This window comes from Chlorocebus sabaeus, chromosome 7 (genome assembly GCF_047675955.1).
Source record: "Chlorocebus sabaeus isolate Y175 chromosome 7, mChlSab1.0.hap1, whole genome shotgun sequence".
Classification (NCBI taxonomy): domain Eukaryota; kingdom Metazoa; phylum Chordata; class Mammalia; order Primates; family Cercopithecidae; genus Chlorocebus; species Chlorocebus sabaeus.
The window spans coordinates 98,638,640-98,658,764 of record NC_132910.1 but is presented as its reverse complement, the minus strand read 5'-3'; the positions used below and the strand labels follow the sequence as shown (position 1 = coordinate 98,658,764).

Sequence of the window (20,125 nt, the reverse complement as noted above, 5' to 3'; positions counted from 1 at the left end):
AAGATTTTAAAACTAAAAATTTATCATCAGTGAATATAAACCATTAAAATGACACCCTCAAACACTATCTCTGACAGACTAAAATCTATTCTATGTTGAATCAAATACTTACAAGTTTCCCTCCAGATCTGTGCTCAAATGGGATCATGTTGAACTTCTTCGCTGCTTTTCGATACATGCAATAGTGTTTGACCCAGCTGGAACCAAACGGAGCAGGCCCTTCAACAAAAAAACAGCCCTTTATATTTTCCCTCATAAATTAAGCAGATATGCAGAGCTATAAATACATTACTAAAGAGGAAAAGTCTAAAAAGCAGCAACAGATACAGTTGAATCAATGAAACAGATCAGCAATACTGCTGGTTCTAATAAGAAAAGGGAAAATAAGAAGAGGTGCTTTGAAACAAAACTCTAAGACAGATTTAGCAACACGGAAGTGATTTAAAGACATACTGTTTAAATATTTTGCCAGAAAAATCAATAGTTATCTCCTACCTGAAAATCTCTTAAATGTAAGCTCAATTTTTTGTTTGTTTCTAGGTATTAAGAGCTCACAACAGTTTGAAAAGTTGCATCCCATATATGAGATGGTTTGGGATTTAATTCTGGCCTCTCAAAATGATAGAATTATAGAATCATAGTGCTAAGAAGCATCTAGTCTAAAAATCCACCTAGTGCACTTTAAGTCCATGAACAGCACCCTGGTAAGCAGCTGCTCTTACTGATGACTGAAAGCTAACCTTTAAAAATGAAGTATGGGCAGGGCGCGGGAGTTCATGCCTGTAATCCCAGCACTTTGGGAGGCCAAGGCAGGTGGATCATGAAGTCAGGAGATGGAGACCATCCTGGCCAATATGGTGAAACCCCGTCTCTACTAAAACACAAAAAATTTAGCCAGGGTGGTGGTAGGCACCTGTAGTCCCAGCTACTCGGGAGGCTGAGGCAGGGGAACAGCCCGAACCCAGGAGGTGGAAGTTGCAGTGAGCTGAGACCGTGCCACTGCACACCAGCTTGGGTGACAGAGACTCCGTCTCAAAAACAACAACAACAACAACAACAACAATTAGCTGGGCGTGGTAGTGGGTGCCTGTAATCCCAGCTACTAGGGAGGGTGTGGCAGGAGAATGGTTTAAAACCAGGAGGCGGAAGTTGCAGTGAGCCGAGGTCGTGTCACTGCACTCCAGCCTGGGTGACAGAGAAACACTGTCAAAAAAATAAAATAAATTAACATTGATATTGTCTGGCTTAACATTACTGTAATCAGTAAGGTCTAGAAAATCTTAAGAATCAAGAGAATGGCCAGGCATGGTGGCTCACATCTGTACTCTCAGCAAAAAAGAAAAACAAGAAGTAGGAAGAATAAGAAATTTAAGACAATAGGAGTGACTGTCCAAGTATGCCCCAGAACATTCTGTGAACCCCTTTTCCACTCTAAGTCAGCAGTACCACCATCAGGGCTCACAGGACAGTGCTGTATGTCAGAGGGACCTCTAGCATCTGGAACTGCACATGCCAATACAAGTCCAACCGTAACAAATGAAAGGTTAGGCCCAGCAGAAGTTGACAATTTTTTACTTTACTGAGTCAAGACACTTTTAAAAAAGCAATTAACATCTGTTATCACCGTAATTTCATGTACAAACAAACAAAGCTTCTACACCTAAAAATCAAAAAAGATAAGCTCAGGAGGGAAAAAAATAACTGATGTAAAAGGAATGCTTTTAGCTAGCTTTAGGAAAAGCTGATTACATTATTTGGGATAGGGGTAATAGATGAAAGGGGTTACCAGACCAAAATCAATTTTATCTCAGACCATCATTAGTCCAAAGACCTGAATTTGGGAACCACTGTTGTGTTTTAAAGAACCAGCATTTGTACTGTGTTCTAAGGTTCACGAAAAACTATTGCTCAGATATTTTATTTAACTCTAAGAAAAAAAAAAACTGCCCAGAAAGGATGATACTTACTGCCTTTTTAATCTAAAAAAAAATTAAGCTTAGCCCAAATGCCTGGAAAATGACAAAGCCGAACCTTAAATCGGAATCTCTGACCCCAAATATCAAGGCCTTTCCACTACTTAAGCTACCACCCCCTTCTGACAACTAACAGAGCCCATTCGACCAGCTCTGGGCATACACACTAACGATGCTCTTTCACGCCTGTCCAAGCGCCAAGCAATTTACAGGAGACGTTACCAACACAGACTCCACTTTCAGAATGACAATTCCAGCATTCCGTAGTTGTATGACCTAGGGAACATTATTTATCTCTCAGTGCCTCCATTTTCATTTATAAATGGGGAATAATAATAGTACCTTATACTTCATAGGGCTGTTTTATGGATAAATGAGACAAGCTGTATACAAGTTTAGCACACTGCTGGGTATACAGTAAATGAGGAAAGAATTTTACCACTACTGTTACGTTGCTTCAGTTCAATTTCTCTCAAAGGCAACGGTGATGAATGTAAAAATTAAAGTTTCCTGCGATTTTCACTTGGGCAAGCAATACAAATAATTCTAACATTGTCAAGACTATCTTGAGTTTTAATTTAGTTCTTTCAAATTCAATTTTTAAAACTGAGATTAATAAGATAATGTATGAGAAAAATTCGGACTTCTGCCATATCATACAACTGCTCACAATAAGGGCAAATGGAAAACGCACAACCATCCTGCTGCCTGCATAGAACATGAACTTCCATTCAAAGCACAGATACCCCGTAACCTTTCCCTAAGTCATCTCTACTAGTAAATTTTTAGGTTGGATTGAAAGTCCTATAAATCAGCCACACTTAAATGAAGTGACATCTGGAAAACACCCTAATTACAGTTAAGGGTGGAGAGGGAGGGAAATAGTAAAGAGAGACACATTTCACATTCTCATCCTTCCTGCTAACTAGCAATTGGGTTCTACAGTTGAAGTAGTAAACTTTAAGGGCTTAGCTGTTAAAATAAGACCAAATGTTCAAAGTCTGAAAGAAATACCGGTCCTTCAGTTTTCAAAATGAGAACAATCTGTGCACTGTGTATTTGCTAAGACAGCAACAGAGACTAAAATCCCTACAAGTTAGGATGCCACATAGGAATATCTTTTATCACTATCTGCAGTTTTCCTGATGGTTTGACTAAGAACCAACTATCTCAGATTGGTGGGAACAAAAATAGTATGAAGGAAGGAGAAAAATACTAATATGTCCCCCTTGACCTTAAGATGACAGTGAGGCAGGGTTGTGGGAGGGGAGGATGTGTATGTGTGTATGAATGTGTGTGCCTGTGTACATTGGTAATGAGGGCAGAGGTGAGGGGGAAGGAGAAAAAACAAAATACCCTCGTAACTCTGGCTCATTTTCAGCCTTACACCAAATTCTGACCACCTTACAAGCATGTTCCTGGGGCGCACACAGCGTGAAACAGAAGTGAGTGGGGTGTCGGAAGAACACGGTGCTCACAGCCACTCCTAAGCTCACTGTACCCCTCTCTCCAGGGCTGGAATGTGTTTCTCCTAAATATGCAATATACACCCACTAGGCGATAGAAGCAGGCAGAGAAAGGGGTAGGAAAAAATGCCCCGAATGTCACAGTAATGGCAAGAACAGCAGAGTTCTCAATAATCTGCATTTGTAAGCAGTCACGCAGCCACTGCTGGAGGGCCTCTTACTTTTTTCCTGGACATACAGGTAGCCTTCTGCTGTAAACTGACTTGCTCGTTTGTGGTCCTTGGGATTCTGTCTGATTTTGTTCATAAGCTCTTCCACTTCTGACCTTGTTCCTTCAAATCGATTCCGTGTCTGAAATGGATTAAAAAACACACAACAATGTTAAGTTCTGAGTTTTCTCGTGCACATTTTAAAGTCTCTGGATAACCGTAATTACATTTTTTTAACTCTAAATAACTTTTTTATAAATTTATCAAAATATCCCCATTCCTTCCAGTGTACCTCCTTACTGAGATTAACATGCAAAGAAAAAAAAAAATAGTGGTAAAATAGCTACCAGAGGAGTATATGCCAGGGTTACTACAGGTTACTTACTTTGGAGGCTTTCTAACACCATGAATAATTTTATTATTCAGCATAAAAAACTCCTGCCTTCAGGTCTCACACTACTAAATTTTAGGTTTAAAACATAAGTAGGTCTTAATATACCTACCTGAGAAGTATTTCCTTTGCAACAACCAATCTGACTCAATCAATCTGATTTGTTACTGTTACATTAGCAGTCTGTAAATACTCAGAATCTGAAAAAGTTTAATTCTTCTTTGAAAACTAATAAATACAAGTGTCAGTTTTTCCAGGTCATGGCAATTGCACTTGAAAATGACATTTCTTCCCTGAAGACGGAAGGGGGAAAAACATCTCACCTACACAAATAATGTCTTTGATATCTGAAGAGACAAATCACATTTTTGAAACGCAGGAGATGTGGTGTGCCAATATCTGTCAAACGGCTACACTGAAAACGTATATGCAAGGTGAAGTGACAGAATTATTACCAAGGCAATTGTGATGAGTCGGCACCACCGTGTTCCTGGACACTTCTTTCATCCAGACTCAAAAATAATTGTATTAATACCAAAAAACTGCTGATGTGAAACTGTGGAGGAACTGAGACAGAAAATTATTATTGAAATTCCTCCTCTTTCCTCTCTACAATAAAAGGGGTTGCCAAGGGTCCTAAGCGTGGGAAAACGGTAGAATGGCACATCTTTTTTGTCAAGGGATGGAGAGTCTTCTGATAAATGTAGATTGTAAAAGGGAAAACCTGTCTGCAGAGGTGTGTTTTCTTTTAAACACAAAACTAAGCTGTGAGAAAAATCAGCTTATGTCCTGTAAGAAAGTATAAGCCTGGAAAGCAAGTAGAACTCAGTTGTTGATGACTAGGTTCCCTCTCTCCTTCCATTTCTCCAGGTTTTCTTATCCCCATTTTTTTTTTTTTTTTTTTTTTTTTTTAAAGACAGGGTCTCACTCTGTCTCCCAGGCCAGAGTACAGTGGCACAATCATACCTCACTGCAGCCTCAACCTCCTGAACTCAAGCCATCCTCTCATCTCAGTCTCCAGAGGAGCTGGGACTACAGGCGCACACCACCACGCCAGGCTTAATTTTTGTGTGTGTGGTTTTTGTTGTTGTTGTTGTTGTTGTTGTTGTTTTGTAGAGATGGGGGTCTCCATATGGGGTCCAGGCTGGTCTCGAACTCCTGGGCTTAAGCAATCTATCCGCTTCAGCCTCCCACACTGTTGGGATTATAAGCATGAGCCACCATCCCTGGCCCTTATCCCCATCTTTGTACTAATTTCACCCTGATTTTACTCCCCTCCTTGGTCATTTTGCTGAGATTCCTTCCAAACCTCACTTCTCGCCGTGTGTGTATAATATATTTACACATATGCATATATGTGTATGCCATACATGTATGGATGCTATCACAGGTGAGAGCATGTACACACACTTGTATTTAAGCCAATAATCCTATTATTTATGTTCATGCTCAAATTGCCCTAGATTTGAGCAGCAGGAGTCCCTTCGAGCTGGCTTCTGTCTTTTGACTGGTCCCCCTCATTTTCGACCAGGTCCTTACTTTCTGGTCCAATAAGGTACCCTAGGCTCATCTTACACTTTCCCTGCCCCAGTCCTCGAAAGGAGCTCTTGTTCTTTTTAGTGGAGAGTATTTAGTATTTGGAAACCAAGATCTGGGCACAGTGTGCTCACAGCTAAGGAAGTATCATTGCTTCTAAGTCTTCTCAGCAGACAGATTTAGGAAACAGATCTTTATACAGTTGAGCCTTAACACAGGCTTGAACTTTGTGGATCTACTAATACATCGATTTTCCTCCCCATCTACAACTCCTGCGACAGCAACTCTTCCTCCTCAGTCTACTCATTATGAAAACACACGAAGGCCTTTATGAGGATCCACTTCCACTTAATGAATAGTAAGTATATTTTCTCTTCCTTATGATTTTTGCAGTAACATTTTCTTTTCTCTAGCTTACTTCATTGTAAGAACACAGTATATCATACATAGAACAGACAAAATATGTGGTAATCAACTATTGCTGTTATGGGTAAGGCTTCTCTGATCAACAGTAGGCGATTAGTAGTCAAGTTTGGGGGAAGTCAAAAGTTATATGCAGACACCCAACAGCGCAGAGGTGCTAACCCCGACGTTGTTCAAGGGTCAACTGTCTACACAGAGCATGTGTGTTTATACAAACACACAATCACTACTTCTATATCTACCTATATATTTGAAAATCCATGACTTCCTACCAAGAAATCTAATTCTACTCCAGTTCTTCAGGTTTCTTTCCAGTCTCTCTCCTTCCAAATTTGTGAATTTCCTCCCAGGCGGTAAGAAGCCTGGTTCTCATTCTCAAGATGTCTGCTTATGTGCTCACTTAACATCTCTGCTCAGCACAAGCAATCTCCCAAACGCCCCGGCAGCCACCTCTGTCTCATCACCACTCACTCCACCATCCCTGCTGCAGACACCTCCACGAGGTACCCCCCTCCCTCACCACCCGACTTCCTCAGAGGCTTTTAGTCTGCACTGGGAATGGAAGGCTTTTTTTTTTTTCTCTTGAGAACAGGTCTCACTCTGTTGCTCAGGCTGGAGTACAGTGGCACAATCACGGTTCACTGCAGCCTCAACCTCCCAGGCTCAAATGATCCTCCCACCTCAGCCTCCCGAGTACAGGGACTACTCACATGCACCACCACCTCCAGCTAATTCTTCTCTACTTTTGTGGAGACAGGGTCGCGCTATGTTGCCCAGGCTGGTCCTGAACTCTGGGGCTCAAGTGATCCTCCTGCCTCAACGTCCCAAAGTGCTGGGATTATAGGCGTGAGCCACCATCCCCAGCCACTATTTTTTAATGGTACCATTTTTAGGTAAGTTACGCACTGAAAATTTTGCATAAAATCAGTAGAATGGCTAAAACCTTGCAATTTCCAATTATAAGCTCCAAGCACATATGAAGGCATCTTCTAATTACAATAATGTTAGACCCCAAACACTACAATAGGTAACATTTGCGCATTTACATGGTTCTTTAATCCTCACAATAACCTATATGGCAGGACACTAATGCTATCCATCTATCCAATAAAAGATCATTGCTGCCTTGTTTTCTTTACATGCTTTAGGAATTAAATATTTCCAAATAAACTAGCTTTATATTAAGCCTTTTTATTTTAGTATTTTAAATCTGATTGAATGAGAAAACATCTTTAAAAAACTTCTTTTCTGATTACAAAAACTAATCCATATCACCGTAAAACAGAGAGATAGACACAAATAGTCCCATTTGGGGGGCAAAAAGAAAAGGGATAAGACTAAAGCTAACCATAAGCCCCCCTCAGGTAACTGCTGTTATATTTTGATGTGATCATTTCTAATCTCTTTTAAAAACACACACACACACAAGTCTGTAGTTTTGGTATTCTACTTTCCTTAGAACATTGCGACAAAAATATTTTGCCCAAGTTCTTAAATACTTCCTACCCATTCTTGTTATCTCCTAGGGACTCTTTAAGAATCCTAAAATTCTGCACACTGTATTTCCTTCCAGGAAGAATTCTATTCTAGTCTCTTCCCCACATTCTTCGGGAGACAGAAATCACAAAAGTTCAAAATTAGTTCCTTAAAATATTCTTTAAATTTGAGGCAATTTCCATTCTTCTGGAAAACCCATTTCCTAAAAGCCATCTTGCTACTTTCTTGATTTCCATTTATCACTCTAGATTACAGAAAATGAAGACTCAATTTCTCCAAAAAAAAAAAAAAAGTCTAGGCACTTTTACGATACAATAGGTATTATCAAATGGGGAAAAATAGGTTTTCACTTTTAAATAACTTTTACCTTTTTCTGATTATAAAAGTTTTGCTTTTTTACTAAAATTAAATACTAAAAAGATGATCAAAATATTTATGATGTTATAATGCAGAGGCAGTTAACATTTGATTATGTTTCCTAAAATACATATATGTAGCTGGATGCAGTTGGCTCATGCCAGTAATCCCAACACTTTAGGATTCTGAGGCAGGTGGATCACGAGGTCAGGAGACCATCCTGGCTAACACAGTGAATCCCCGTCTCTACCAAAAAATACAAAAAAATTAGCCGGGCATGGTGGCAAGTGCCTGTAGTCCCAGCTATTCGGGAAACTGAGGCAGGAAAATGGCATGAACCCGGGAGGCGGAGTTTGCAGTGAGCTGAGATAGGGCCGCTGCACTCCAGCCTGGGTGACTCCAGCGAGACTCCGTCTCAAACAAACAAATAAATGCAACACACACACACACACACACAAAAACCACAACTGGGACTTTTTTCAACAATATGTTGTTTTATATACCCAGCATTTTGTCTTTATTATAATAAAAAACTGACATCAAGGAATGAGATGAATGGCCAAGAAATGAGCAAATTACAGTGTCAATGAGGTATAGCAGATGATACAGAATGAGTGACCCGCGTTTCAAAAGTGCTGGTGTTTCTGATTTAAAAAAAAAAAAAAAAATAGCTAAAAATTAACATTTTGAAGAGCAGAGACGCCACCTAGATCACGCGTTCTCAATACTGAAGGTGAGGCCGAGAGAAACTCTGAGTTGCAAGAGTGTTTATTAAGAAACAGCCAAATAAAATCAAGACAGGAATATTTAGAAAAAAGATTGAAAATGTAGGGCGATGTACTGATGACCACACGTCCTTAAGTGCGAGACAATACAAAAAAAGGCTTTTTTCCAATAAACTGTCATTTCCCCATTTCTCTACAGAAAATGAATACTGTTGTCAATTGTGTAAGTTCTGAATATATTAAGGATTCCAACCAGGTCATTTTGTGAAACATTTCAAATGACAGCTTAGCTTCAAAGTTTGCTCCGAAGATTTCAAGACTGAATATTGCTCATTACCATCTAAATATTTAATGCCTCTGAAAGTTTTTTTGGTTTATATAAGGTAAACACACCCCCGCCTTCCCCACAGGTGTGTTATAAACACACTTCCACAAATAAATGAGCTGTGCAAGGAGTTTCACTGAACATCCCAAAAGACTCACGTTTCCCCACAGCTCACCCCAGAGCCTGAGGCAGAGCGCTGGCTTCAAAGGGCATTCACCTACGCATTCACAAGCTTCTGCTTGGTTTAATGATCAAATACCTCTGATCTGAAACTCTTCATTATCTCTAAATAAGGGGCACTATTTTCTTCATTTTACCTTGATTCTGGAAGTTGTATATACAGTCCTGCCTGAAGGTTCTCATTCTGGCCAGTCCTGCACTTGACAGATGAGGTCCAGACAGAAAAGGTGAATTTCCACAAATTATACAGCCAGTAAGGGGAGGGGAAAACAGGAGTTATAATCTCAGGAAGGGGTCCCCAACCCTCAGGCTGCCAACCGGTACTGGTCCATGGCCTGTTAGAAATCGGGTCACACGGCAGGAGGTGAGCGGCAGGTGAGCATAACCGCCTGAGTCCACCTTCTGTCAGATCAGCGGTGGCATTAGATTCTCACAGGAGCACAAACCCTATTGTGAACTGCGCACGCAAAGGATCTAGATTGTGCACTCCTTATGAGAATCTAATGCCTGATGACCTGAGGTGGAAGTTTCATCACGAAACCATACCCTATCTTCCCCTACCTCCATTCCGTCTATAGAAGAATCGTCTTCCTTAAAACTGGTCCCTGGTGCCAAAAAAGTTGGGGATCACTTATGTAAACTAGTGTTCTTTTTACATAACTGTTTTCTGCTGCCTGCAAAATATTCTGAATAATCTCAACATCGGCCAGGCATAGTGGCTCACCCATGTAATGCCAGGATCTTGGGAGGCTGACGAAAGAGGATCACTTGAACCCTGAAGTTTGAGAGCAGCCTGGGCAACACAGTGGGATGCCATCTCTACCAAAAAAAAAAGAAAAAAAAATTAGCTGGGTGTGCTGGCATGCACCGGCAGTCCCAGCTACTCAGGAGGCTGAGGCAGGAGGATTACTCGAGCCTAGGAGGTTGAGGCTGCAGTGAGCAGTGGTTGTGCCACTGCACTTCAGCCTCAACAACAGAGTGAGACCCTGTCTCAAAAAAAACAAAACAAAACAAAAAAAACTCAACATCATTAAACTCAATATTCTACTACCTGCAGGGACAATTCTGGGGTAACTAGAATGAATCCACACATACCCATTTTGGATTTTTAAGTTTTGTCACATTATAGTCATACCACATATTTTATAACTGTTTTCACAAATTGTGAGACCACAGCAGCAGAAAAAGAATCTATGCCAGGACTCTATCATTAGCCCAGGTGAATGTCCTAACAATCCTCAAATAGAAGTTGGCACATAAATTATAAAAATAAGAGGTTTTATCACCTACACTCCCAAGTATAGGGAACTGTACATTTAAAAAAAAAAAAAGTTAGAAACAAAATTTACACAAAAGGTATTCACCCTCAACTTTTTTTTTTTTAAGACAGATTCTCGCTCTGTCGCACAGGCTGGAGTACACTGCACAATCTCAGCTCACTGCAACCTCCGCCTCCTGGGTTCAAGCAATTCTCCTGCCTCAGCCTCCCAAGTAGCTGGGATTACAGGCGCACTCCACCACGCCCAGCTAATTTTTAGCGGAGACGGGGTTTCACCATGTTGGCCAGGATGGTCTCGATATCTGGACCTCGTGATCCACCAGCCTTGGTCTCCCAAAGTGCTGGGATTACAGGTATGAACCACTGCTCCCAGCCCACTCTCAACTTCTAATTGTGAAAGAAATGAAGAGCAGGCAACAACCGCAGCTTCCCATCCATCTACCTGTGTGTCTTTCATTATGTGCTGTGAGTCGGTTACAAAGCTATCTCACGACATTCCTAACAAGACCTCCAATTACACTCAACATCCCCTGACCAGCTTGTCAATGAGGATGCCTCCAGCATCAACTAGTGTTGAGAGGAAAAACATCCACCACCTGATCAAAATGACATATAGTGTGCTGCTTAATACCATTCTCCTGAATCTCTTCATCCAAGACTTGGCAGAAAGCACACATTTTCCAAAGGAAAATAATCAAGACCAATAGCAACTGTGAACACCAATGCATTAGCAAATATGCATAAAATGTAGGGAAGAAATTCCACTCAAACGATAAGCTTATCTGGGAACAAAAATCAAGATACCCAGTTAAAGGAGAAGAAATGTAGTGCATTATAAATTCAGTGCCTTAAAGTGGAGTGCTCTTTTGTCTGTTGCAAAAATAGCTGACTTAGAGTTAAGGTAACAAAGCTTATCCTTAGAATTGACCCAGAAACTGCAGGAAAAGCCGCCAGGTGGCAGAATTTCCCAAGCCTCAACCAACTGTAGAGCAGTTCGTCACACCAAGAGTTGACCAGCAGATGGCATCATACCCTCAGTTTCTCAGTACCAACAGATCAGCGTTGTCTTCATTTAAGGCTTTTCATACAACAAACAAATGAAAAATACACTTTTCAAACATCTTTTTATAAAGAAAGCTTTCATTTCCTTACATTCTGAATGTTGATCTGTAGTTCCATTTTGTAGTGATTGAAGTCTTTGGCAAGTTCATGGCCCTGATGATAGAAGGTAAACATCCCCTGAAAAAATGACAGCATCTAAGACACAGGAAGAAAAGAGGTATTAGCACAAAACAACTCAGGAGAAAAAAGAATCATATAAACAACCAAGTGTTCCCCCCGCCACCTCACTGTTATTCCACTGAAATAAAGTGATTAAAGGGAAGTCAATAATATTCAAGTAAACCCAAGTACACTATTAATTGGTCTTTATAGAAAATGATGCTTTTTTCCCTTAAATATCACAGTCATTAGGCAGCTTGTATGGCATGTTCTGTAGGAAAAATTGAATTATAAAGTCATCCATTTGTCCTCTTTAGTCAGGAGAATTCCAGTATTTGTAATTGAAGTCTTATCACTATAGGTTGATACAATCTATAAGAAAGTAAAATCACAGAATCGAAGAGCTCCAGACTCTCCCCAGCCACATCCAACAGAGTGCAACCCCTGTGTTTTGTTGACAAAGATATTCCATGACTTGCCAGGGGCAGCCCCAAACCCGTAATTAAACCTTTAGTTTTCTACCAACTCCCAACCTGTCTCTAATTAGAGAGCTGTTGCCTCTGCTCCACATGTGAGTCAATAAATCTAAAGTGAAGAGAAGTGATTTGGGGAGAGAGTTAAGGAAATGTTGAGATTCATTTTCTTCCAAATGCCACACCGTGGGTGGTTAGGAATCTGGGGCTGTGACACCAAATGCCCAGCAGGCTCCATTCCCAACATCAGCCATGACTTGTTAAGGGACCTTGGGCAAATTATTCAACCTTTCTCTACTTCTATTTCCTTATCTCCTCATTGAGTAATAGTGTGGACTAGTGAGTTCAGTACAACACTTAGAACAATGACTTGAACAGCAAATGAGCATTATAAATGCCCAATAAAAGTAGGCCATTACTGTTACTTCACATAAAAAGAAAGCTTTTGAGGAGGTTTACTTTACTGGTTTAGGTTAATGACTATCGTTGCAACTAAACCATAGCTCCACAAATGCTCATTTTTAATCATTACTTGGTTATTCTTGTTTCTATAAACCATACACACTATGGGTAAATTGTGTAGCGTGTGAATGTTATCTTAATAAAGCTGTTTAGGAAAAAGAAACCATTCAACAAGTTGATATTAAAATTAAAATGAATCCTGAAAATGAGTTCGTGTTTTGCTGAAATCCACATGAAATATCCTTTACATTATGTCATATATATTTATGTGCATGTATCTTCATAAATAAACTGAAGCTACTAGAAAACATCTATATAATCACAAACAAAGATCATGTGTTTCTAAAGTAACTAAAAAGAAATGTCAGAGTAACTCATAAAATTGTCTCAAATGTTCCACATCCTGCTTCTAAACTTAGATTGCCATAAGCATTGTGAGTTGTGTTCGAAGTTATGTTACAAACAATTGTTTAAAGGACCAAAGTTTGAACTGGTATAAACAACCCATGTTCACTCATTCTACTATAAATTATTTCAGAGACATTTTTTAAAGATAGAGCTATAGGCTAAGGTAGCAGAAACTGCACTTGTTTGCTTTCCTTGAGATAATGTAGCAATGGGAATATTACGTGTTGCAGTGCAAATACAGTTGAGAAACACTGATTTAGAGGCAATTCCTTGAATTCATGGCTGTGTTTGCCCTTTTCAATATGTCTCTTTCATGTTTATGCACTATGGCCTCTAATAACTATAAACCAAAAATCAGACCTAGGAAGATAAATACTTATCTTATATTGCAAAAATTCACCAGCAAACAACTTGGCAATAATACTCACAGGTTCCACAAACTCAAACTTCTTTCGTTCTTGGATTTCCTGCAGCTTACACACATACTCGAGAGACAGTTCATAGAAGTGTTGCCGGTTCTGCTCCACTTGGATATCTGCCTATGTTAGAATCACAGAGGTTAGGCAAACTGGAGATGGTGAAAAGTGAAACTCTACATCAGAGGTCATCACACCGTAGTCCATGGGCCAAAATACGTTGTGCTGCCTGATTTTGTAAATGAAGTATTGCAACACAGGCACAACCATTCATTTAGGTATCCTCTGCAGCTACTTTCCTGCTGCAACAGCAAAATTGAGCAGGTGCAACAGGAACTTTATGGTCCACAAAAGTCTAAAATATTTACTATCCGTTTCTTTGCAGAAAAAGTTTGTGACTCCTACTCTGTATGTTGAGGTTGACCTGCAAGAACTGAAGATCAAAGAGGTTTCTCTTCATGAAAAATTCACCCCAACCACAACTGATGCCCCAAGGCTGAACCACATGCAATCACAATCCACAAACATTTCTATGAACAAATCCTTTAAGAACAAAGTCTGCCTGAGAAAGAGCCCAGCACCTCAGCACTCAGGGAGTGATGGCGGCAGGTGAGGAGGAGCCAGCCATGGCAGCATCTCAAGAACCCAGCTCTCAAAGGCGGGCCAGGGCTGGACGCCTATCTGCAGCCCTCACAACGTCTCATGCCCTGGGAGGGAAGCGGGTACCAGCTGGTCAGGAGGCTATTCCAAAAAAAGCTTGCAGCTTAGCTTGTCTAACTAGAAAGGAACTAGAAGAAGAGCATGACTCCACAGAGAATAGTGGAGAGAGAACTCACGTCCAAGAAACCATTCTTACTAGGCATCATGTGATATTTTTCCTAACTTAGCTAATTTTACTCTTAAAAATATTTATCTGGGCATTTCTCCAGGGAGGATATACAAAAGGCCAATAAGCACATGAAAAGACACTCAACATCGCTCATCATTAGGATGTAAATCAAACTCACAATGAGATGCCACCTCACACCCACTAGGGTGGCTACTATCCAAAAAAGAAAAGTAGTGGTGTTGGTGAGGACGTCAAGAAACTGCAATCCCTGTGCATCATTAGTGGGAATGCAAGACGGTACAAGCACTGCAAAAAACAGTGCTTTAAGTAAAATAATATTGAAATATAATGTGTCACTAAGCTAAACTGAAAATTTCTACCTAACACTCCTCAAAATCGCATTTTTGTGCCTTCACTGACCAGAATTCAATAGTTCAGCTACCAGCAGTTAACAGGCACAACTCCCAACAAAAAATTAAAATAAATTTTTCCCTCAAATTCAAAATAGTATTACCACATGACCCAGCAATTCTACAGCTGGGCATATACCTGAAAGAACTAAAAGCAGAGGAACAGATATGTGTACACCCCTGTTCATAGCAGCAGGGGGGAAAGGGACCCAAATGCCCATGGATGGATGGATGGATGGACAGACAGATGAGTAAATAAAATGTAGCCGATCCATATGTATAACAGAATATTATTCAGCCTTAGAGAGGAAGGAAATTCTGACATATGCTGCGACATGGATGAACCTTGAGGACATCAGGCTAAGAGAAATAAACCAGTCACAAAGGGACAGATACTATATGATCCCACTCATATGAGACACCTAGAGTAGTGGAATTCATAGAAACCGAAAGCAGAATGATGGCTGCCAGGGGCTGGAGCAGGGGAGAATGGAGAGTTAATGTTAACAGGTACAGAGGTGCAGTCTGGGAAGATTTCTGAAAAAGCCCTGGAGATGCATGGTGGTGATAGTTGCAAAACAATGTGAATGTACTTAATACTACTGAGCCATATACTTTACAATCAAATCACACATTTTATTGAAATTTTATTCATATATTTTATAACCAAAAATGTGTTTTTGAAAAGCATGTAATACATTTGAAACAACACATTTCAAAACGTAATAAAAAACATTTCAGCAAATACTTTAATATATATTACTAAGCTAAAAAGAGAATTTCTACTTAACACTCCTCTGAATCATATTTTTGTGCCTCCAATAACCAGAGTTTGATAGTTCAGCCATCAGCAGTTAGTTGGCACATCTCCCAGCAAAAACACAGTAATTTTGTTGAGTATTTAACAAAATAAAGACATAAGAAGGATGGTTTCCTCATTTGTTATTACTGGAAAGGCCCTTGAAGAAATTTATACCAGCATCAGATTTATCAATCTGATTTTATCGTTTAGCAAATTCTCTCTCCTAGTTGTTCTTGCTACTGTAATGACCCTTGCATTACCCGTCAACCTCTATCACCACCCCCTTAATGTTCTGAAAATCCAGAACTGTTGTGCTACATGCTCCACAATTAACTCACCATAATCCCTGGGATCAGTGGCAATGATGGCAGCAGCGGACAGTCTGGAGCAGCCGCTGTGGGGACACCAGCTGCAGAGGGCAAAGTGTGGCCAGGGCTGCGCACTCCATGGTGCCCGCGGGGTCCAGAAACAGGCAGGAGTCCCAACTTCTATGGAGTCGTCAGGGCAGGAGCCCCATGTTCCCAGACACAGCTGCCGCCACACAGCCACAGCTCTGGGCCAGGGCATCCCCACGCTCTTGGGGGCCGGGGAAGGCCCACTGCCCCGCTAGCAGACTCGAGAAGTGCCTGCTCCCGCTCTCTGGCTTCTCCTCGCTCCCAGCACCTGATCCAGTGTGGAGCAAAGTTGTAGCCAAGCCCAGGTACTGTTGCCACCCGGCCGGGTATGTGTGCACTAGGGTGGTGCTGACAGGGCAGCGCCCCCAGTACCCCCAACCTCCAGCTCGGCCCACTCTGGACTTTGGATGCCAACAAGCACAGGAGGGAGGCCAGGGAGCTGACAGCAGCTCGACAGAGGCCTATAGGCTTCTCTTGGCGCAAATACTTTGGGTGCCATAGATGACATGTTGACAGCTGCAGGAGACAGACAGGTTCCTAGGTGGGAAGGGAGAGGTCCCTGGTGAAACCCCACCTTTAAGCCAGGATGGCCTGAAGCCTGGGAGCCGCTGGGCTGCCAGTTCTGGGTGGAGTCTGCAGACGGGAATGAAAACTTACGGTGCTTTTTCCAGGCCCACCCATGGCTGCACATGGACCAGTCAGCACACTTCCTCCCTTCTGAGCCCAGAAAAACCCTGCCCTCAAACAGACTCAGAAAGGCATGGGGACTACCAACTGTTGGAAGAAGCAACCCCCGGGGGTCTCCTCCACTAGTCAGGATGACCTGCTTGTAGAAAGGAGCTACACACTAGAGGTCTCCCCTCCACTGAGAGCTGGACACTCATTATGATGACCTGCCTGCAGAAAAGGGCTACTCACTTCAGGTCTCCTGAGAACTGTCCTGTTGCTCAAAGAAGTTCCCCTCTACCTTGCTCACCCCTGCAACTGTCTGCATACCTCATTCCTCTTGGATGTGGGATAAGAACTTGGGACCCAAGGAATGGCCAGACTGAAAGAGCTGTAACACAAACAGGGGTGAACCTCCCCCTCCCCTGCTCGCTACACTGTGGGCAATGAGAAGGAGAGAAGAACTGTGGTCCTTCAGGGAGCCCAGACCTAGGGGCTCCCTGAGCCAGGGCTGTGACACCCTGTTTGGGGCTCTGTGGTTCCTGGTGTCTCAAGTTTCCAGGCGCCACCGTGCCCACAATGGAAGCGACCTGCAGTATGCCCGGTCTAGCCACAGCCTTGCACGGAGCCGGTGCCTATGCCTGGAGCTGCCTGCCCCACCACGGTCGGCATGCCTGGCTGCACACAGTGGCCAGACCCTGAACTCACTCACGAACCCCTCGCCACTCCATGCCTGACTCGCCTTTGGCAGGCATGAGATCCAGGCCAGTAGCACAAGCCCAGCACAGCCTGCGGAGAAGAGCTGGCAGAACAAGCCCAGCGGGCCAGAGCAAAACTCAGGCAAACGCATCACCAGCCACAAAGGTTTCTGCACCCTAAAGATCCCATGACAAGAGCCCTCTCTTACAAGAATGCCATGGACGTCCAAGTTGTAACTAGGGTCATAAAATGATTTCCTTCAGCCTGACCTTTAAAAATGAATCTAAAAGGCAATCACTATACATTTTACAACTCCAAGCAAATCACTAGTTTTTAACAAATACACAATTTCGCTTTGATTATCAACTAATTTCTAGTCTTTCCAGCTGTAAATATATGTAAGAAAGTAGACAAGTCTCACACAAAGTTATTCAGGGAATCTGCTTCTCAAGTAGATTATTATTACACTGAAATATTATCATTTGGCTACTTAGGAAGAAAAAATAGACTTCAAAAATAGAAATGGAATTTTCTCAAATATCCAATACCTGTTACTGTACAACTGTTAAGTAGAATGTAGGGGTGTGGATGGACATAGAAGCTATTATGCCCAAAAAACATAAAGGTATAGTAGCAAGGCCTCAGAGAACTGCCAAAATAGCCAGCATGGTGCATGCCACAATTCTCTCCTGATTATTCTATTCTATTCTATTCTATTCTATTCTACTCTACTCTATTCATTTTTTGAGATGGAGTCTCACTCTGTCACCCAGGCTGGAGTGCAGTGGCGCGATCTCAGCTCACTGCAAGCTCCGCCTCCCGGGTTCACACCATTCTCCTGCATCAGCCTCCCGAGCAGCTGGGACTCCAGGCGCCCGCCACCACACCCGGCTATTTTTTTGTATTTTTAGTAGAGACAAGGTTTCACTGTGTTAGCCAGGATGGTCTCCGTCTCCTGACCTTGTGATCCACCTGCCTCGGCTTCCCAATGTGCTGGGATTACAGGCATAAGCCACCACACCCGGCCATCTCCTGTTATTTTCAATTGAAACAAGAGGAGAGAATGAATTATGTACGTTTCTAAGCCTTTGTTCAGTATCATTCTCTGCAACTTTTACAATCTCCTGAGCATCTCAATTCACTGAAAATTAGCATTGCATTAACCACTGCCAAAAGTAATGAATATCCAAACCTAACATTTTCCCCTTCAAAAATCATACCCCCTATTAAGGGCTTTACACTTAAAATAGAAGGCTGTTTCAGTGTGAGCACATAAGTTTGTAAAGAGCAAACAGAGCAAGATAAAAAAAGTGTATGTAATTTAAATGAAACAAATTATTCATCTTTAGGATCTCTTCATGTTTCTGGAGGTGAATTATCTTTGGGACTGATAAATTACTGGAGCCCCAGCTCACTGTATAAGCATCTCCACACTTGTTCATTCAATAACTATACATTAAGTACCTACTCCCTAAGAGGTACTGTTCTAGGCACTGAAGATAGAACACTGAATAAGACAATGTTGTTGCCTTCAAGGAGCTTACATTCTAGTGGAAGAAGCCACGTAATAAATGAACAGTATGTCAAAACGGTTATAAGACCATGAAAAAAAAATAGGCTGAACCCTGTGGCTCATGCCTGTAATTCCAGCACTTGGGGAGGCCAAGGCAGGTGGATCGCCTGAGGTCAGGAGTTCTAGACCAGCCTGGCCAACATAATGAAACTCTGTCTCTACTAAAAATACAAAAAATTAGCCGGGCGTGGTGGTGGGCGCCTGTAATCCGAGCTACTCAGGAGATAGTGGCAGGAGAATCGCTTGAACCTAGGAGGCGGAGGTTGCAGTGAGCCAAGATCTCACCATTGCACTCCAGCCTGGACGACAAGAGTGAAACTCCAACTCAAAAAAAAAGGAATATGAAAAAAATATAAAGCAGAGTAAAGGGGACATTCTAAATAAGAAGGTCAGGAAAAACTTTTAATAAACTGACCTCTGAGTGGAGGGTATTTGGAAGAGTATTTGAAGGTTTGAGACACATGGATGCATGTTGAAAACACACCAAGCAGAAGGAAAACAAATGCCACGGCCCTCAGTATATACTATGCTGACCCCAGCTGGGTTGGGTGCAGAACACACAGCATCCTGTGGGTCCTGGGGCCTCTGGAGAAACCATTAGGAGGGTTTGGAGAAGAGCGAGTCATGAGAAGTGGATACACTCAGATTATATTCTGGAACTAAAGATGACATACTGATGGACTAGATGGGAGGCGTAAGAGAAAGGGTCAAGGTGACTCCAAAGATGTTGCCTAAGAAAAGTTTAAAATGACATACCTAATGAGAAAGTGAAGTGGATTTGGAAATTTACTTGGGGAATGAAAATCTTTTTTAGGATACCTGAAAATGGAGGTGAGAGCAGAGGTAGAGAACTGCTAGCATAAAGGAGGTCTGTAAAAGCTGCAGCTATCATCTCAAAATTGACAGAGGGCAGGAGATGAGGGAGCACACAATAATATGCAACAAGTAGAGAACAGGGCCCTACCCAAAGTAAAAGCAGTAAGGATGAAGTGGTGTAAAAGCTCCTTTTTCTTTTATGAACTGTCAAGTGCCATCCAAATGTCAAAGGCATTCGAGAGACAAAAGAAAAAGTCACATGTGGATGTCGAACCAACCATACACACAGAGTGTGTAACTAAATAGTTGACATTTAAATATAATCCAGGTTTACACAAGACTTAATACTGTGTCATTTTGATAATACTTTAGCAAGTGTTTATGACAGTAGTACATAATGCCCAGATTCCTTATGTGTTAAAAAACAAGGGAAAAAATACAATTTTGTGGGATCAGACAAAATACTAACAATGGCAAACAGCATTATTTTTAATAAAAGCATTATGTTTTGAATTGTAAACAACTGAGTTTCCATCCAAGTGTGTGAGTGAAACAAATGGCAGGGTATTTAGAAATAAACAACGAGAAAATGAA

At 41.6% G+C, this 20,125-nt stretch overlaps 1 protein-coding gene across 4 annotated transcripts in view; it reads right to left on the bottom strand.

Moving 5' to 3' along the window:
- ARHGAP10 (Rho GTPase activating protein 10) overlaps positions 1–20,125 on the bottom strand; it is a 335,394-nt gene that overhangs the window by 188,092 nt on the left and 127,177 nt on the right. For all 4 annotated transcript variants that reach the window (XM_007999938.3, XM_073017668.1, XM_073017667.1 and 1 more), the window contains 4 exons: positions 13,354–13,464; positions 11,514–11,618; positions 3,661–3,790; positions 113–219 (listed from right to left, as the gene is read on the bottom strand). In XM_007999938.3, the coding sequence (XP_007998129.1) occupies positions 113–219; positions 3,661–3,790; positions 11,514–11,618; positions 13,354–13,464 (453 nt within the window). The remainder of the gene's footprint in view (positions 1–112; positions 220–3,660; positions 3,791–11,513; positions 11,619–13,353; positions 13,465–20,125) is intronic.